We start from the raw sequence: 16374 nt of genomic DNA, 5'->3' as shown, positions 1-16374 counted from the left end.
GTTGGCGCAGGATAGAGCAGGGTTTAGGGCTGTTGTGCATAGGGTCGCTATGAGTCGGAAACGACTCGATGGCACATAACAACAATCTTTATTTACATATTTATAAACATTGGTTGCAGGGGACTGTAGAAGGCAGAAAAAAAAAGACGTTTCTGGTCAGAGCAAAAGCAATCCATGTAAGAAATGAAGGAATTTTACTTCCAAGATCTCAAGTCTATTCAGAAAGAATGTTTTCATAATGATAAAATCTTTCAGCTGCTTCATTTGTAAATAAAAATTACCATTAAAACTTTATATATCTGAAATTTCCATTGTACTTTTTGCAAGATTTGTGTGTATGTATGTGTGTATGCATGTGTATCACACTTATCTCATGCTGTTTTTAGTCATCCTATGAGCATTTTGAAATGAAATTCATGAATTCATTAATGAAATAGTCAAAACTATCAGTGTCAGCGATTTTCTCCTATTTGGGGGATCATATTTCCTTGATTTTCTTTCTTTGGGCTTAGTAAACTTTCACCTCTCATTTTGACAGTACTTCTATTAGTGTTTTACGTATCCTTTAGTGCATTTATATAAACAGAAGTACATTTCCTTCTGTGTTCCTTACTATTTTTTAATTTTATTTTAACAAAAGTTTACAGAAAAGTTGGATTTTCATTCATTTTTGCACATTTTCCTTCCTACCCCGCTCCGTTCACTTTTATAAAAAAAATTCCTTGTTGCATCATTTCCTCCCTCCCCCTTTACCAGTCCACTATTTTAATAAGAATGTCACAAAGACCATTCTGTACAACACTATAGTCTTTCATGCTAGATTTTTTTTCCAAGCTAAGTTCTAGTAGACTCATTTCTTAGAAGCTGATCTTTCTATTGTAAAATGATAGACTTCTATAAACAATATAAAATTTAGACCCTCCCCCCAAAGCTCATAATATTCCCATTTTACAAATTCAAAAACCAAGGTTCATATCATCTACATTATCCAAGCTTCTCTCCTAACCAACTGCTTCAAGTCCTTGTCCTTGCATTAATTCCTCTGACAAATGCAGCTTGTCGACTTTAATATCTTTGAGGAACTAGAAGGTCCATAATTGTAGCATAAAATTTGAATATCATTATAAAAGGATCTCAACTACCTTGTGACTTTTATAGATTATGAAACATTCAGTCTAATATTATTATTGTCATAAAAAAAATTCTGCCCATGAAATCCAAAGTCTTGGCTATTAAGATCCTCAATGACTTTCCAAAGGGGAAAAAGAAAGGAGGGGGAACAAAATAGAATTAAATAGGAAATACTGACACAAACTGTGGTACTCGTGGTGACTTTTTTCTACTATTAACAGTTTTTCATGACAATGGAAAGTGACATTTCATAAAAACTTAAGTATAGAATCATGACTATGTGGTATTAATTCTGTAAAAGGAATAGTTAAAGACAATAGAAAACTAACAGTGATTATATGAGGCTGGTGGAATTTTAAATATCTAAAACTTTTCCCTTCATGCATTACATATTTTCAAAACATTTTATGATAATGTTCTCTTTTACAATCACAAAGCATGTTTTTAAAAACCTGCTGATATTGTTATTTGGACAATCTCAAATATTTTAGGTGGGTATGGTATAAATAAGGAACCCTCATGGTGCAGTGGTGAAGTGTCCAGCTTCTAACTGAAAGGATGGTAGCTGGGAGTCACCAGCTGTGCCAAAGGAAAATGATGGGGCAGTCGGCTTCCCTAAAGATGACAGCCTTGTAAACCCCATGGGAGAAGTTCTACTCTACACAACAGGGTTTCTATGAGATGGAAACAGTTTGAGGGCAATGGGTAAAAGCCAAGCCCATTTAGGGAGCTCTGGTGGCCTAGTGGCAAGATGCTGCACTGCAATCCCAGAGATATGTGGCTCAAATCCACCAGATGCTCTGCTGGAGAAGGAGGGGGCAAGCTCCTCCTGTACCAGTCAGATCTGATTTGACGGTACACGTAAAAATAATACAATAAAAATAAATATAAAAAAGTCAAGCCCATTTTTTATAGGCAAGATATTACTAGCATTCAAAAAAGAAAAATTAAAAATATGCACAGTTGGTGCAACCACTGTGGAAGACAGTATGGCGCTTTCTCAAAAAGTTGCAAATAGAGATACCATTTGACCCAGCAATTCCACTGCTGGGAATATACCCCAAAGAGACCATAACTGATATCCAAGCAGATATATGCACACCCATGTTTATTGCGGTTTTGTTCGCAATAGCAAGGAGCTGGAAACAACCGAAGTGCCCATCAATAAACGAATGGATAGAGAAGCTGTGGTATATACACAATGGAATACTATGCTGTAATGAAAAACAAGGAACTCATGCAATATTATTCAAAATGGGTGAGCCTGGAGGACATTATGCTGAGTGAAATATCTCAGTTGCAAAAGGACAAATATTGCATGGTGCCACTGCTGTAAAATGGGACTGATATCAGGGTTGGGGTAAGACGGAGAAAAACTGGATAAATTGTGTATCCTGCACTGAAACAGATGAGGGAAAGAATAATTTAAAAGAGATGTATGATAGGGTATTATGGTTATCACAAGATTCCACAATTAAGGTTGCATAGTGGAGTGTACTTGGGGCGGTGGGAGGGGTGCAGGGGAAATGTTTACCAGGGAGGGAGTGTTTCTTCTACTTTTCAAAGATGAGTGAACTGGAGGTTGGGGGGAGGGCTGGCTGGGGAGAGAAGTGCAGCAATGAATGCATGGAAATGCAAAATTTCTCAAAATGTTCATTAAAATTATTTTTAAAAATCAAATAAAAAAATAAAGTGTTATAAAAATAAAATAAAAAATAAATTTTTTTTAAAAAATTTGTAAAAAAGAAAAAAAAATACACACAGTGCCTCTGATGGCCTAGTGGTAAAACACTGTGCTGCAATCCCAAAGGCCTGTGGTGCAATTCCACCAGCTCCAAGTGGGAGAAGAATGAGCAATCTCTTCCCGTGCAATTTTACTGTCTCTGAAAACCCACTCAAGGGTCAGCTAAGAGTAAATTCTGACTAGGTGGTAAGCAACAACAACACACATTCAAAAAGTATATCCAGTGACTTTTCTATATTGCTAATAAGAAAATAATTTTCTCTCCCCTCCTCCAGTTGCACAGCATTTCATTTTAAGAGTGAATAAAAATTTTCATATGTTCATTACTTAAAAATTTCTCTTTCATTGTGCTGTTTTTTTAAGGGCCACATACCAACCAACTCTAGGTCAAAAGTGTCCACTTTGGCAAGATGGTACATTTCACTGGGTATGGTGACTATTCTACTTCCTAATTCTTCCTTTTTCTTTTCCCAATGTACTGTCTGCCAAACATTCTGACGATCGTGGTGTTGCCACACTGAGTCAATTCCAAATTGTGGTCCCCCCGCAGGTACAGCGTGGAACTGTGTGCCAGACGGGTGTACAAAGCTAGGATCTTTCTGCAGCAGCTCTCCAGGCCCATCTTCCAAGCTGCCTCTGGGGAGCTTCCAGCCACCAACCTTTTGGCTGGTAGTTCAATGCTTAACCATCTGTACCACTCAGTATCACCTTTAGGTACATGAAACTCTCGTGAGTTTGGCTCATTGGTAAGGAGATGCACCATCACCCCAAAGGTATGCATTCGAATGCACCAGCTGCTCTGCAGGAGAAAGATGGGCTGTCTCCTCCTATGCAATTTACAGCCTCTGAAAACCCACTGGAGGGTCAGCAATGGGTCGGTTCCAACTCGACAGTACTCAACAACAACATTAGTTATGACTCTGTCTTGGCCATGGAGAATATACAGTGAAACCTGTGAGAACCAGAGAATGATGGGATGGCCTTGTTTTCAAGGGTCTTGAAAGTTTTCTGCCTTTGACGGGATGCAATCTTATCACTTTGCTGGAGCTCTTATGGAAACCTCTCCTGCAGGCTCCAGCTTTACCAAGTTTTATTGAGTATAACTGGAGGTGACAAGGTGTTTCAGGACTAGAGGAAAGAAATAATTACAGGAATGAGAGGATATGGGCTCAAATGTAGGGCAGAGTTTGAAGTAGGAGGAATGGCCAGGAGTTCACTGCAAAGTGTCCAGTAGGCCTGAGGACCAAGCACTGTCAGCACATCCTAATACTCAGGAGCAGTTCAACCTGGTGAACGAAGTCCAAGCATGGGCCTGCGAGCGACGAGAAACACTTGATAGCTTGTACAATGCAGTATGGTTTCCCTCTGACTTGTTCATCATTCATCAAATATTTGCTCAATATCCAGTATGAATGAGGAGGTTTAATACAAAGGCCTCTTGTTTGCAAAGAGCTCATAAACACGATACAATCCAAACTGAACTCAGTCCTAATACAGCGGGCACCAGTCAACCATTGCCACAGTGATCCCGCATATCCACTCTCTCCAAATCCACTGCCATACAAGCAGCAGCATGTGTTTTCAGGCTCAAAGGGTTGGTTGCAAACTTCATGTAGCTCAGACCAACAGGCTGGCCTCTGCAGTTCCTCAAATACTTACGTTATAATAAGGCTGAGGTACAAGATGTCCAGCTGAGGCAGGGTACAGAGCTCGAGTAAACGTTTCCAGTTCTCTCATGGTTAGATATGGCCAGGTGATTGAGGCCTGGCTGCTGGAACATGCGTATAAAGATAAACTTCAGTTCCAGGCATGGCTGTTAAGCTACTCCTCAAATTCCCTAACTTTTACCATCTCTTTCCCCTCATCTCTTAGCTGGTCACTGATATGGAAGACCACCTTGGACTTCATACTGAAGATGAAAGCACCTTTATCGTTCTGGTTCTCAAAATGACATGTGGGGCAGAGTCAGCTGAGCAAGGAACAAGTAACTATTGGGTTATTGTTGCTATTGTTGTGCACCACTGAGTTCGCACAAACTCCCTGTTGACCCTCCAGCAGGCTTTCCGAGGCTGTAAATCAGGCAGGAGGAGGCTAACAATCTTTCTTCCACAGAGCAGCTGTTGGAATACAACTGCCTGCCTTGGGGTTGACAGCACCATTTTTTACCCAGAGCCTCTAGCATGTTGAGTCACTAAAAAATTTGGAGTTTCCTAGAGGAGTCAGAACTTCTTAACTGACAAAATATCTTGTTGTTGTGTGCTGTCGAGTTAGAGCTCACTTGTAGCTGACCCTCCAGCAGGTTTTCCGAGGCAGCTGATAACTCAGAAAGAGAACACGCATCTTCCTCCCACAAGTACGTAACTGAAGGTTGGGGAGGTAGGGGAAGGCTCCATGCAACAGCTTAGATGGAAAACCGAGACATAAAAGACAACGACACTTATTAGCCATCTCATGATCTGATCTCTCACATTTATTACAACAGTCAAAAGCCTATCCCCAACTCTTTTTCACATTAAGGATATTCATCTGGCGGTAACAACGGCCAAGGCGCGAGGCAAGCGCAGCACTAGCACCGATGGTTAAGGGTGTGTGTCAACTTGGCCGAGCCATGCTTCTAGGTTATGTAGTCATCTTCCATTCAATGATCTGATGTCATTACCCTCCACTTTCACCCAACGCCACTATTCCCCAAACAAGCTGGTCTTTGCAGGCTAAACATATGGATAAGGAATGAGAGGGCATAATAGATTCCCAGGTAGAAACGTGTCATGGAAAAGACTTATGGACAAAAAGGCGCAGTGTAGCACCTTTTAAGAGTAATAGAAAGTTAAGCTATGTTGGGGGGGGGGAGAGCATGTTAGAGGTAAAGTGGAGTGTGTGTGTGTGTGTGTGTGTGTCTGTGTGTGTGTATGTTTGTTAGAGGTACAGTGGTGTATGTGTGTGAGTGTGTGTGTGTGTGTGTGCAAGTGTGTATGACAGTATATTTTGGGGGAATTAAAAAGTCAAGGCTGTGAAAAAGGTATAGAAATATCAAGAAATAAGGTACTAAAAAAGTCAGTCCTGAAAAGATGAGAATTAAAAAACTGTGAATTTTACTTCAAGGGCAGGGCACCAAGAAGCAATAGGATAGGACCAGATATGTACTTTAGAAGGCTTCAAGGTTGCCCTACAATTAGTATCAAGAGCTCCCCTAAAGTGTCTAAGAAGCCTGGGCTGTGAAGGGGCATCCCTACACCCAGGCCCATCTTTCACACAAGCAACTAGGCCAAATCCAGAGGACAGCTCTAGACTCAGAAGGGAATTTGAGCACTGGGCAGAGAGAAAGATTAAACATCAGTAAAAGATCCACTTAGTCTCTATCACACAACAACTCAGCTTTACTATTATAGCAAGAAAGCCACAGTCGACAGTATGTAAACAAATGAAGGGGGCTGCATGCCAATAACATTTATTTATAAAAACTGGCAGTAAGGTTGTTATGAAAATAAAAAGGAAAGAGAAGGGAACAAAAAGAAGAGCTGCAGTTGGCTAAGCAAAGCCTTGGGCCACCGGGAGCAGACCACCCTGAGCTGCAGAGGGTCTGCTAATGGCTTGTCACAAAAGGAATTCCAGACTCAACTCACCAGGGCACCAGAGCTAACTGGCTATCAGGCCTGAATTTCAGGAAGAGCACCAGTGAGAAGGGCCCCTGCGAAGCCCCCTGTTCACCTGTGCGGCCTTACACAGGTCAACAAGCAGCCCAGGATGGCCTGCTCTCCACCACAGCAGGCTGACCTAAACCAGATGGCCAGATGTTTCTGACTCATGTGATCCTCAGTGGGGTTTCCAAGGCCGTCAATCTATAAATCTGCAAATCTTAATGTAGACTGCCTCATCTTTCTCACTGGCAATGGCTTGGTGGACTTGAATCATTAACCTGCTACACCACCAGTGCTCCTTTGCCCAACACAGCTCATACCTAACAGAATCATCATGTCACGAAGTCAGCAAACATACTGGTTACCACATTGTTATTGTCAGGTACCAACTGCAACTCACAGTGACCCTATGAACAACATATAGAACCATGCCCCACCCTGTACCATCATCACAATGCTACCACATTCAAATTCACTGTGACAGTCACTGTGTCAGTTGAGGGTCTTCCTCTCTTTCACTGACCTTCCACCTTTCCAAGCATTATGTCCCCCCTTTAAGGAACAGCTCCTCCTAACAAGACGCCCAAAGTATGTGAGACAAAGTTTCACCATCCTTGCCTTTATGAGTCACCCTGGTAGCACCTTCTCCAGGACAGACTTGTTTGTTCTCTTGGTAGTCCATGGGCTTTTTCAGTACTCTTCTCCAACACCACAACTCAAAGGCATCAATTCTTCTTCCATCTTCACTATCTTAACATTCAGGTGACTAGAAAGCAACAGAAAATACTATGACTTGGGTCAGGCACACCTTAATCTTTAAACTGGTATCCTTGTTATTTAGCACTTTAAAGAGGTCTTTGACAGCTGATTTGCCCAATGAAACACGTCTCTTGATTTCCTGACTGCTGTTTCCATGGCTGCTGACTTGTGGATCCAAGTCCTTGACAATGTCAGTCTTCCCTCCGTCTATCATTATGCTGCCTATTGATCCAGTGGTGAACATTTTTGTTTTCTTGATGTTGAGAAGAAATCCATAGAGCAGGCTGTAGTTTTTCCTCCTCAGTTAAGGGCTTCCTACATTCGGTGGATGAACTGTAGCATTAATTTCATATGCTGTTGCTGTGTGTTTACTCAGCTCATCTTTGTCAGATCCTTGTGTCCTTAGTTTCAATTAAGTAAATGTGTGTGTGTGTGTGTGTGTGTGTGTGTGTGTGTGTGACATGCATGAAAGAGAACAGAAATGTTAATTAAAATCTTGGAGAAATTATAATTACAAGGAAATGTTTTTTCTCTGCAAACTTTAAAGATCTTCCTTTACCAAAAAAATGGTTATGTTCAAAAGGACTTTCTAAAATAAACACTGACATCTTAAAAAACTCATTTGAATGTAATCATAATCTTGCTTATTGAGCTTCTTGTAGTGCAACGCTGACTTCTTAGAAGTCAAAGTTGTCGACTTTTTAACTCTCGATCATAGCAAGAGAAAGTAAATACTTCAAAAGTGAAAATAGAAACCATTTGTGCTCCTTTACCACCAAGTGTTAGCAATCATGGTCTTCAGCCATTTAAACGAGTGATTTGCAACAGGTGTTATAATGGGTAGCCTATGATTTCCCATGGCAATTTTTAAGTATACTTATCATAGGTCAAATACTGTAAACAATACATGAACATGTATTTCTGAATGAGGGTGCAGGCAGGAAGAAACCTTTTTCATCTCTTGCCAGGAAAAAAAAAAAGGTTGGAATGTTAGCTTTGTTATCTAAAACTAAGGATTAGATTCCTTCAAGATAATTTTCAGAGCTGAAGTACGTAATGACCTGCATACTCAGGCAAGGCAGCACACTTTTGGATGGTTCTTATGTTATCAAGAAGTGAAAGTCGTCTATAGTTTTTCATCACAATGCTTTCAGTTCAATCATAAGAGAGTTGGGTTAAACTCAACTCCAAATCGAGACAACCTAACGCCATTCTTCTCCTTACAACTAAATCCTCTTATCCAGTGTTCTTTCCATTTGGAAAACAGATTAATGAAGGTCATTAGCCATTAGGACCAGATGGCTCAAGTGTACTGTAAGGAATACCAGGTATTGTCCGAATGACTTGGTTATCAGCTCACAGGCACACGTTGGTTAAGGCTACATAGTATTAGCCCCAATTCTTTTTCCATTCATGCTGAACTGCAAAACTTTAAGGCTATGAAAGACTAACATCACTCTAACAAGTAATTCTTCAGCCGAAGAAAGCTGGCTCACTCAGTGACTAAAGAATAAGCATAGTGGAGTGTACTTGGGGGGGGGGTAGGACTGTATACCAATGAAGGAATTTTTCTTTTACTTTTCAAAGAGAAGAGCAAACTAGGGGGAAAGGGTAGGCAGGGAGAAAAATGCAACAATGAATGAATGGAAATCCAAAATCTGTGTAAACGGTTGTTAAAATTAATAAAATAAAAAAAAGAATAAGCATCAAAACTACCAAACTATTTCCAACAAATACTAACAGGGAAGCTACATTTGCCTCTAAAGATTGGTATCCAACAGGTGAAAGAAATGGAGACTAGAAGTGTTAGTAAAGATTGCCAAACCCAACCCATTGCTATCAGATCAATGTCAACTCACTTAAATGACAAAGTAGAACTCTGTCACATAGTGCTTCCAAGGCTGTGATCTTTACAGAAGCAGAATGCCATCTTTCCCCGCTGCAGAACAACCAACAATGGGTTCAAACTGCTAACCTTCTGATCTTCTGGTTAACAGCCAACTGTTTAACCACCCTATTCACCAGAATTCCTTATTGAGTAAGGAACTGTCTCAGAGTTTTCCTGCCTAATTCAGGTCACAGTCTTCTTTTTTTTTTTTTTTTTAATCTGGACAAACATATTTATTTCACAAACACTGGGTAAATGGGTGGGGGGCCCAGGTGCACAACGGCACACAGAGTGGTCAGTGGCCCACTTCCCACATTGAGGATCCAGCCAAGCGGTGCCTCCAAGTCGACAGGAAGCGGGAGGTGAGTGCAGACAGAGCCATGAACACCAAGCTCCCCGAAAGGCTAAGGGGCACAGCTCCAGCTGTCCCAGGAAAAAAACCACAAATAAATTAAGAGTGGGGCACGGCTCCACCCACACATAGCATCTAGTCACCCATCTTCACTCTGGAAGTCTGGAGGATTGCAACGATGACTCCAAAGAGGCCAATGGCGCTACCAAAGATCTCCACGATGAGAATCTTGACAAAGAGGCTGGGGTTCTGGGCATCAGCCAGGGCAGCCCTACTACCCACGATGCCCACGCAGACTCCATAGAAGAGGTTACACAAGCCCACCGTGAGGCCAGCCCCAAACATGGAGTAGCCTGCATGATAGTTTCGATGACCAATTGCCTTAGGGTCAGTGGCAGTGATAGGCTCAGCCATGTTGCTAATGACAATTGCCATGATGATGCCGTAGATGGCTACAGGCTCACAGAAGATGATGCTAACCAGGTTCTTGTTCTTAATCCTGGGGGGCTTTACTCCTCCCCCAATAATGGAGGAGCCTGTAATATAGATGTCCCAGGCTGCCCCAACCACAGACAGGGAGATAGCAAGACCAATGCCCAAGTTTGACCACATGAAAGGGGACGTCTCAGTAAGGAACCATGCCACATCAAAGCGGAAGCCCAAGTCAAAGATGGTGTAGCAGATTCCTACAATAAGCATGGTGCCCCAAAAGGCCACAGAGACCCCGGTATAGAGCAGCGCGAGCCCCGTCATGGCGGCAATGGCGGTGGGGGTCGTGTCAGCGGGGCCAGAGCTAAGACTAGGTCACAGTCTTTTCAATCACTTGCTATGCATCTGAGATCTGGACAATGAATAAGGATGACAGAGAAATTATTGATGCCTTTGAGTTGTGGCGTTGGAGAAGAGCTCCGACTGTCCAAAGAACAAACTGGTATGTCTCAGGAGAAGTGCAGCCAGAGTGCTCCTTTGAGGCAAAGTGGGCAAAACTTCATCTCACATAGTTTGGTCATGTTGCTCGGAGAGGCTATTTCTTAGAGAGGGTATTATGCTTGGAAAGGTGGAGGTCAGCCTAAGAAAGGAAGATCGTCAACCAGACGGACTGACCCACTGACTGCAACAATGGGCTCAAGTGTCTCAGAGATGATGAGGATGGCATAGGAGAGGAGAGGGTTCACGTCTATTGTTCAGAGGTTGGCTATGAATAGTACTCATATTGTCAGACTTGCCAGCACCTAACAATAGTAACCTACAGAGGAGCAGAATGCTGGTAGGTTTGACCTGTTGACCTTGGAGTCAGCAGTTAAATGTTTCAAACATTGCCACCAGGGCTCCCCTGGTAAAGCTTAGTAGTTGTTAGGTGCTGTCAGGCTGACTCCAGCTCATCAGAACCCAATAAACAACAGCTCAAACTGCTGCCCTAGCCTACGGCACCCTCATGATCTCTGAAATGCTCAATTTCCATAGTTGTAGTCACTGTGCCAGCTTATCTGGTTGGGGTCTTCCTCTGTTCTTTCTACTTGTTGTTTTTGGTATGTGCTGTCGAGTTGGAACCAACTCATAGCTGACCCTCCAGTGCATTTTCAGAGCTCTTTCTCTTATAGAGCAGTCAGTGGATTTGAAACGTTTGCCTTTGGGTTGGCAACTTAACTCCTTACCCACTAGGCCTTGAGGTAAAATATAAATTGTGAATGTATATTAGTGAATTCATGTACTTAATATGCTCAATTGTATAGTATTTGGATGCACACATACACCCATATGCGTATCAATAATGGCAAAAAGGAAGGAGCATTGTTTAGCCCAGAGGTCAGTAAACTTTTTCCGTAACGGGTCTGAATGCACAGAGCTTGGGCTTTTTGGGACTCACAGTAGCATCTATCCAACTTGGTCACCATAATGCAGCCATAGACAATGTATACATGACTGAGCATGGCTGTGTTTGGAAAAAGTTCTGTTAACAATAAAATCTGAATTTCATATTCTTCTTCTTCTTCTGTTTTGTTTGCTTGTCTGTTTGACACATTCGGGGGGGGGGGCTGGATCTCAGCTCATGAGCCATCCAAACATGGGCACTGACTGCATGGGAGTTTGCCCACAGGCCAGAATTTGCCAAATCCTGGTTTAACCTCTTCGTTACATTTCTTTCCTTGCTAAGACTACCTCTCAAAGTTCAAGCTCATTTGCCAGTAAAAGATGGCACATTTCAGGACTGTAGTTCTCTGCAAACTAAAAACAACCCCCCCCCAAAATCTTGTTCTCAATTCTTTTTCTTGAGTCAAGTATGAAATTTGGGGTTTCAAGACCATACCTTAATGATAAAATTACAAGCTCACCAATAATGCGTATTTTCTCACTGAAACACTTACATGGCAAAACAAAATGGAGTCATAAAGTTGAACTCTGTGTGTGTCTACATACTCATGCACGCACACGCGTGTACACGGAGGTGTGTCTGGAAAGGGAGAATATGAACAGCTGGAAGATCACAAAGCAGAAAGTGTTAATTTACAGGTCATTCATTTAAAGGAAGAAAAAGTGCAACTGACGTCCAAGTCTCACTGCAACTGACAGCCTGTATGTATCAAAGGCAGACAGTAAGAAGGTGATGAGAATCAGTTAAGGGGGGGGGCAGAGAAGGAGGAAGAAAGAGAGAGAGAGAGAGAGAGAGAGACAGAGAGAGAGAGACAGAGAGAGAGGAGAGAGAGAGAGAGAAGGAGGGAGGGAGGGAGGGAAGGAGGGGGTGAGAGAGAGAGAATGAAATGAATATGACAGGGAGAGAGAATATGAGAGAGGGCGAGAGAATAAAGAGAGAGAGATGGAAAGAGGAGAGAAGAGAGAGTAACTTGCTAAAGCTGTGTTTATGGTACAAAACCTGAACCAGACACTTTTTCCCCAGAACAGCTAGCGACTAGACTATCACAGCTGCAAACTAGCAACCCCTGGGAAAGGAAAGTTAAATATTCCTCACAGGAATCTGGTTCTGTTATGAAACCGTTCATCATTTCACCTCCTGACAGCCACCAAAATCAGCAGAACTCAGAAAGGAATCAGATGATGCACAAGTAGAGTTTTTAATAAAATTCAAATTCTCAGTCTTCGGGGGTTTCGCTTGGCTGGCCTCCTGAGCGCACACTTATCAGCAATATTAAGGCAATTACTTGGGTGAAGATAGAGGAGATGGGGGGAATCTGACTTTTTGCACTCCTGTAACTTCCCTTTCCCCTAGGAAATATTTCCTCCTGAACAAGATTCAGACAAGGAAGGAAGGAAGGAAGGAAGGAAGGAAGGAAGGAAGGAAGGAAGGAAGGAAGGAAGGAAGGAATAGAAGCTTCATCATCTTCAATTAGGTTTTACAGGAAAATCTAAGGGATTTATAGATCCATTATTTTTTTACTTCCTCAAACGTATATTTGTAAGAAACTATATTCTAACACTGCTATATGCCATAAAATAAGTAATACAAAATAAAGCACCTCCCTAAACTTTATTTATTGCTGTAAAAATAATTATGGTATTATTCATCCTCTCAAGATGTGTCATTTTGCTTAAGAAATAAAAGACATAAACTCAGGTACATTCCATAGAAGCATCTCTCAGTACAAGAGCACTCTCAGAACTTTGAGGTCTTCAATCAGCTCCCCCTTCCAGCGAAAGGGACGTAATCGTATGTTTTTCAGCTAAATCACATTCTTTTACAAACCTTGGAAAAGAGTGCATCTGCTTTACAAATGAAACCGTTGATACAAGGAACAGTAACAATAAAAATATATGCCTATTTTTATACTATTACTGGTTTATAAGGCAATCATCTATAATGCTCTCATCTACAGGGATGGAAATGATATATAACTGTTACCAAGGAAACAGTGAAATAAAATTCCATATAAACTATCAAGCAGTTTAATAACCAGAAAATTAGAAGAACAAGGTGGGGGGGGGGCAAAACACCAAAACAAACAGCAGGTCCAGATTGTACCATGGCCCAGTGTGTCACCTCTGATGGGTGCAGTAAGGGTCCTAATTCAGATGATGTAAAGGGTCACAACTTGCAAGCCAGCCCAAAACTTAGCAGAAAGGGGGAAAAAAGAGAGCTAAAAAATGATGACCCTAAAACTATATTGAATACTTGAAGGGAAATCAGAATTCTACTTCTTCACATGCTTAAAAGGCATGGATTCTAGAAAAAATACAAAATAAAAAAATAAGTGTAGGTAATGTGGCAAGCACAAGTTCTCGGTAATGATCAACATCACTACTCATGGAGGGGATCGTTGACAAAAATCGGCTATGCTTCCCCACAGCAAATGCTGGCTGAATCACCACTCAGAGTTCTTGGGCTCAAAAGGCAAGATGCAGGCCTGAGGTAAGTCTGTGCATCCCCCCTCGAAAGAAACCAAGAGAATTTTAAGCACTCAAGTAACCACATTGATCAAAGCTAAATCCTTTAGGAAGATTATCCATTCTGAAATCAGGCAAATCCTGCAATGCAAGCACTTTGCTGCTCCACCTTTGAGAAAAGAAGTTGATTTTTGCAACACCTTTTCAAGCGCAGGCACACACACACACATAACCCTCTAATCCTTGCAGGGCAGTTGATGTGTGTTTCATGTGTGTTTCTGCAAGCTGATGGCCCTCTCGAGGTATTTCTAGCTCAGCCTGGGGACCAGCGGTAAGCTCACACAGAGGAAAAGGCAGAATTCCTAGGGATGGAAGATTTCTTAATGGGCCCATCCGCTCAGGCCATGTGTTCTTTTCTCTTCAAAATTAACTCTCTGTGGCATCACAGTAAAGATAGAAAGTGAAATCCACACCTAACTGGAGTCCAAACTCTCTCTTTTTAAAAAAAAACAAAAGATACTAATCGACACTCCTGCGTTGGGTTTTGCAAATAGGCCGATTTATAAAGATCATCATGGGAGGCATCCTAGAATTCAGCACAGCCTTCCTCTCGACAGAATGTCCTCTCCCAAGCTTTCAAGTTTAAGGACAGACCCTAGGCACTAGATGTTTTGTTCAAGCTTGCTGTCTGAAGTATCCCAGGGCTCTGCAAACTCTTTAAGTTGCTTCATACTGTTAGCTGGAGGTCCTTTTCCCCTTCAGCAATCTCTTCGTCCAACACACAGAGGGCTACGTGCACTTTCTAAACTGTTGCCCACAGCCAATTTGCATCCACGGGTGATTTGACAGCGGTTTCTAAAGCAGCTACAGGCAGAGGCGGGCAGGAATAGAATACTGGTGTGAAGCCAGGGCTCTCTCTGGTATGGGTGTGAAACCAAGCACTGGGCGGGCCACAGTGCAATCACCCACTGCTCAACCCAACAGGCTTCCAGTATGTGGGAGCTCCAGGGCAGGCAGACTGACCCATCAGCTCTATCTAGCCATTCTATCAGTGACGTGGGGGTCCTTTCCTAGGGGGCATGTCCCAGTGACAGTCAGATGTACCAGTGTGAGGGGAGAGGGACCACGAAGAGCTGTGGATGTTGGAAAGGGCAACATCCGGACCGACCATTTCTGAAAAGGCCTAAACGTAATCTGGCAAAGCAAAGTCAACATGTTTCTGGCTCGGGGTATCTAAGGCTGCCTGTTCCTGCCTGATGCAATCAACACAGCCCACCTGATGCTAAGGAATGAAGACAAACGCAGAATTACTCGGTCTTGTGTGCAGCTCTTTGAGCTTCATCCCTGAGTGAGGGAGCGGGGAGGAACCCCACTGTCTACCTTCCTGAGCTGGTGGTTAGGGCTCTGAAGGCCAGGGGCTAGGGAGAGAAAGTTGGACAGGGTTTCTGCAGACCTCACGTATCTGCTCTTCCCATGTTAAGGCCACAACTCAAGAGGCTGACGGATGGCTCTTCTGGCGCTTAGTATGGAGACTTTGGAAACCCACGGAGGGCAGAGGACTAGGAGAGCTCCAGTCAGGCAACGGGAGCAGAAATCGCTCTGAATCAGGTTGGGCTGGTTTGGGGTGGGTTTTTCCTCCTTTGGTTTTCCACAACACAGCCAATAGCCAACACATTTCTACATCTCTCCAGGCTGAGGGACATGCAGTTACCAAATGCTGAAGGTCTTTCCCTTGTAGCGCTAGGACTTTACCATCTAGGTCACTGCTAGGAACACTCGACCTGAGTCAACCTACAAACTGACTTTTGCGGGGTGTGGAGGTCTAATTTAGGGGCAAGGGGGGAAGGCAGGGACACTTTTTGTCGCTGCTACTTGGAAGCACTTTTGGCTTGTAGCAGTAGCAGCAAAAGCAACTACAACCATGTCCTCCTGGCCCTGGTTTGCCCATGTGACCCCGAGCAGCGCCGGGGCTTTTCCTGGGGGAAAACAAACTGTCGTGAAGCTCCGGGTGTGCGTGAGCGCGCGTGGGGCTCTGCCTGTGCGGTCTTCACCGGAGAACCAGTGAGCAAAGAAGTTGGAGGCGGTAGCCCCTGGCCACGCCGTTCCAGTCCGGGCCCCGGAGCCGGCCCCTGCTTCTGCGACTCCCCCCAGCCTCCCGCAAAATCAAGCACCAAGTTGTCCGCGGCAGCGGAGCTCCCCGGTGCACGCGAACCGGCGCAGCCCCTACCTCGAGAGCTTCGCGATCTTCACAAAGCTGAAGACATCCATGCAGGCGACCAGGGACCCCGCGAGCGAGCGCTGCTGCTGCTGCCGCCGCCCCTCCTCAAGCCCGCAGCGGCCGCAGCTACAGCCCCATGACACGGACCTCGGCGCGCCCGGGCTCCAGTGGCGGTGGCGGCGGGTGGCGGCGGCCCCGTGAGTCCGCACCTGGAGGCGGCGGCTGCTACCCCCCTCCGGCCGCACGCTGCGTGTGCATCCCAAGCCGAGCAGGACCCGGAGCGGAGCGGAGCGGCGCGGCGCGGCG

The 16374-nt window shown here is 43.7% G+C and overlaps 1 protein-coding gene and 1 pseudogene across 1 annotated transcript in view; both read right to left on the bottom strand.

Moving 5' to 3' along the window:
* The window catches only part of FRMPD4 (FERM and PDZ domain containing 4), a 711592-nt gene extending 695380 nt beyond the window's left edge, over positions 1 to 16212 (bottom strand). Inside the window, exon 1 of the mRNA XM_006892369.1 lies at positions 16078 to 16212. Coding sequence (XP_006892431.1) covers positions 16078 to 16118 — 41 coding nt within the window. The 5' untranslated portion in view covers positions 16119 to 16212. The remainder of the gene's footprint in view (positions 1 to 16077) is intronic.
* Positions 9648 to 10265, bottom strand: LOC102859053 (annotated as a pseudogene).
* Positions 16213 to 16374: the final 162 nt, after the last annotated feature.

The sequence above is a fragment of the Elephantulus edwardii genome, unplaced genomic scaffold (genome assembly GCF_000299155.1).
Source record: "Elephantulus edwardii isolate Elephantulus edwardi_28Jun2011 unplaced genomic scaffold, EleEdw1.0 scaffold00115, whole genome shotgun sequence".
NCBI classification, from domain to species: Eukaryota; Metazoa; Chordata; class Mammalia; order Macroscelidea; family Macroscelididae; genus Elephantulus; species Elephantulus edwardii.
Note: the sequence above shows the minus strand (reverse complement) of the source record. Positions and strands in the feature narration are given on the sequence as shown.